The following is a 4,213-nucleotide window of genomic DNA, read 5'->3' on the forward strand; positions in this document are numbered from 1 at the left end:
CCCCCCCCCCCCCCCCCCCCCCCCGGTATTATCTTTTTCTTATAATTTCTCAGTATTTTTACTGTTGTATCGATATTTTTAACCGAATATTCAATTGGGAATTTAATCATTTTTGGTGATCACTAAACCTCAAATCACCGCTATTAAATCCGGTTGACTCATTTTTTAACCCGGGCTAGCTGTTTACAAAAAATGATATAAAATTAATTTGATTTGATACCATTAATCTAGTAATTTGAGTAATGATTTAATTAAATCTTGGTTTGATTTTAATTTTTTTTAAATAACGCTGATCCCGGGCTGACATTATTTTTATGCTATCAACTATGTATACATCTGGTTTTTAGTACTAATTAATCAAATTGATTAATCTGGAGGCGACGTGGTATATATTCTCATACTAATTTAAATAAATTAAGATTAAATTCATGTTTTTAATTCAGTTAAAAACAGATTATCCACTCAGAATTAATGGGTCCACAGGAAAATAGTTTTGATGATCCTACCCGATTTAAGAACTCACAAAACGGTTAGGTGAAAATCCATATTTAGGTTTTCAACAGTTATCATACGATACGACGGCTATAAATGTTATACTTTATCAATCATATACATAATTTTATGCTTAACGTCATCCTTTATCAATAGGATACAACGGGTGTAAATGTTGTCCTTTGCCAAGTATACACATAATCTTATCTTTAACGTACGTTATCTAGTCATCCTCTTGTCAAAATTATATTAAAAAAATTAATATATTATACTAAATAGCAAAATTCACTTATAAAATAATAATAACAATTTGTTCGATGCTCTTGAGTCCATTCTTTAAGGATAATAATGGATTCATAGGTTGGATTTCTTAATGTTTATATCTTATTTATTATTTATCAAGTAAAAAAATTAAATATTTGTAAACTACTTATCAGATTTTTTATATCCATATGGATGTTTATTATTTATTATTTGAAAATAAAATAGTTTATATATCTTTTTTATAATAATTGAAAGATCTTATTAATTGAAGAACCGGGTTGCTGACCGGAAAAAAAAAAAAAACAAATTAAGTATCAACTACATAGAGTTGATAAAATGTAAACTAAAAGAGTAAGGAAATAGAACCTATACATAATGTAGAGAACTAGTTGCACATAACCAGTGCAAAATTCCATTAGGGCCTCTGAATAGATATATCAGTGCATATAAAGTTATCATATATTATCTTCAACTCAATTACTGATTATAATAAATCCATGTTGTAATACAATATGTTTTTTAAAAGTAATTTTTATTTAAAAATACTTCAAAATAAATTTAACAGGTTTTTAAATATATCTAAATATATATTATTGATTTAAAACTCGAAATATTGGGTGAAATTAAAAAATGAGTTATACTATCTTATTTTAATAATCCTTTATGTACACTAAGTCATTCATATCAAAAAACTTAAGCTATAATTGGTTTCAAAGATTTATGTTTTTATATATTTTATAAATATTATCTCATATTATTCATTAAGTTCGATATTTTCCACATTTCTAAATTGAATGATTTTGTCAATTAAGTTTAATATATTTTAATTTAATATATGCATATTTAATGCAAAAAAACGATATATTTTTTAAAAAAATAATAATGGAAAAGCTAATGAATATCAATATATTTTTATCTAATGTAAATATTTCATGAACTAAAATAACAACAATTAAAAAATAATAATTTAACAAAATAGTCGATTGATGAGTATTAATATAAAGACTTGATTGAGTTTTTTAATTAAATATATGTTTAGGAATAAATTGATAATATTTAATTGTTTTGAGAATCAATTAAGAACTAAGAATGAATATATAAGTTAGGAATAAATTAAAATTGAGGGTTGTACAAGACTTGTCTACCAATAAAACATTGGGTTGGCCTTGCTCATTGCCATGATTTTTTAGATTCAAATATTAGAAATACTCAAAAGAATTTATTACAGTCCTTTAAAAGCACCATATAGCATGCAAGAAAGAAAATTTAGTCTCAATTGAAGCGCAATAACCATTTAATATTTTTATAACGAAAAAAACTAGATTCTATAAATCATTATTTGCGACTCGAAGCAAGGGTCTACCTCCTCTATATAACGAAGCAATTCTACCTCAATCAATAAGCACTCAAACACAGATAAATTTTTGCACAGCAAGAGTCTTGTGAAAATGGCGAAGATAGAAGTTCACATCATTTCAAAAGAACTCATCAAGCCATCTTCCCCAACAATTCAACAGAAAAAACCCTACAAACTCTCCCTTTTTGATCAGCTCACTCCAACAACTTATTCCCCAGCTATCTTCTTCTACCCCATGAACGATGCCGGTTTCAACAATATTACTGCCAAAACCAGAATTGATAGCCTAAAGAAATCTCTCTCAGAGACCCTTAACCTCTACTACCCCCTTTCTGGAAGGGTTAAAGATAATCTCTTCATTGATTGTTTCAGTGAAGGCGTCCCATTCCTTGAGGCCCAAGTTAATTGTCGCTTGTCTGATTACCTTAAACACCATGAAGTTGAGTCACTGAACCATTTCCTTCCATGCCAGCCCTTTACAAAAGAAAACATGAGTGCACCTATATCAGCTTTTCAAGTGAGCATATTTGCCTGTGGAGGAATATCACTTGGCTGGACTGCCTCACATAAGCTCGTTGATGGGGGAACAGCCAAGACTTTCCTTTCAGCTTGGGCATCTAAATCTCGAGGAGAACATACTGAGGCTCCTGATTTCAGTAAGGCGTCACTCTTCTTTCCACCAAGAAACCCACTTCCACAAAACCATATATCGCTAACGGAAACCTTGTGGTTCAGGGAAGGAAATTACATTACAAGAAGGTTTGTCTTTGATCCCAAAGCGATAGCAATGTTAAGGGCTAAGGCCAAAGCTGGCAAGCCGGACAATAAGCCATCAAGAACCGAGACATTGTCATGTTTCATTTGGAAATGCTGTATGGCTGCTTCAAAGGCAATATCAGATTCACCAAAGCCATCCATTTTGGTCGAAGCAGTGAATCTCCGGTCGCGTACGAAGCCACCCTTGTCTGAAGCTTCCATTGGAAATATCTTTTGGTGGGCAACTGCTGTTGCAAACCCCACCGACACAAACACAGAACTGCATGAATTGGTAAACCAGTTGAATGAAGCTATTGCACTGTATGATAGTGATTATACACAAACTATGCAAGGTGAAGAAGGGTTTGAAACCATGTCTGATTACTGCAGCCAGCTAGAAGGGTTATTCTCTCTTGAAAAACCAGATATATTTGCTTTTACTTGTTGGTGTTATCTTGGTCTAACCAAGGCAAACTTTGGATGGGGAGAGCCCTTCTGGGTTGGTCTCATGGGCAAAGCTGGCCCTGCATTCAGAAATCTCACTGTACTTATGGAAACCAAAGATGGTAACGGGATTGAGGCATGGGTCACCTTAGATCAGGAACGAATGGCTATATTGGAACGTGATCCTGAATTTTTGGCATTTGCTTCTCCAAATCCTAAGTTTTCAAGCCTTTGATGTTTTTCCTTTCTAACCCTACCCTTGCAGGTCCTGGGGTAAAATAATTATCTTGCGTAGTTTGCTAGCTTGGAGTTAGACAAATTAACAACTCTCCAGAATAAGCTAGATTAATCGACTATATATCCATGCATGCTGCTGGTTTCCTCCCTCTTCCCTCTCTGGTAATTTGTAAGAGACAATGTCTCTTTCCCCAGCTATTTGAACTGGCAGACTAGATCTAATGTTATGTAAGTCTTTTAAGTAAGCTTAATTAAGTTGTCTACCGTTTTAATTTAAAATATCTGTGTCATTTGTATGAAAAGCAAATCATTCAAGCACTGCCTAACCAGCTAGTGTAAGAAATCTCCCATACATTGCAGCTCCAACACTCGAGCCAGTTATAACGTTTGTTCAAAGAGAAATTAACCTTACAGTATTAGATACAACTGTAAATTCATAATTAGGTGGTATAATTAATGAGATTTAAGTGAGAAATGAGTTATAATTGTTGGAGGATGAGTTGGTATGAGTGAAGGATGAGTTGTTAGGTATATATATTTTTTAAATTTATGATCATTATACCCTCACTCTTGCCTATAAATAAGCAATACAATTAAGCCTATATACACACCAAAATAGAAAGAAGAAGAAGAGAGTGAAGAGAGAGTAATCCCACAAAATTA

At 32.3% G+C, this 4,213-nt stretch overlaps 1 protein-coding gene across 1 annotated transcript; it reads left to right on the plus strand.

The window, feature by feature from the left end:
• The first annotated feature begins 2,160 nt into the window (after positions 1-2,160).
• On the plus strand, positions 2,161-3,822 carry LOC105130715 (vinorine synthase-like). The gene has a single exon (XM_011033353.1). The coding sequence runs from the start codon at positions 2,205-2,207 to the stop codon at positions 3,546-3,548; it is 1,344 nt and encodes a 447-aa protein (XP_011031655.1). The 5' UTR covers positions 2,161-2,204; the 3' UTR covers positions 3,549-3,822.
• The last annotated feature ends 391 nt before the right edge of the window (positions 3,823-4,213 follow it).

The sequence above is a fragment of the Populus euphratica genome, unplaced genomic scaffold (genome assembly GCF_000495115.2).
Source record: "Populus euphratica unplaced genomic scaffold, PopEup_1.0 scaffold29.1, whole genome shotgun sequence".
NCBI lineage: Eukaryota > Viridiplantae > Streptophyta > Magnoliopsida > Malpighiales > Salicaceae > Populus > Populus euphratica.

Bases quoted from the DNA above. Each gene is read 5' to 3' on its own strand.
- LOC105130715 (XM_011033353.1), top strand. From the start codon at position 2,205: ATGGCGAAGATAGAAGTTCACATCATTTCAAAAGAACTCATCAAGCCA.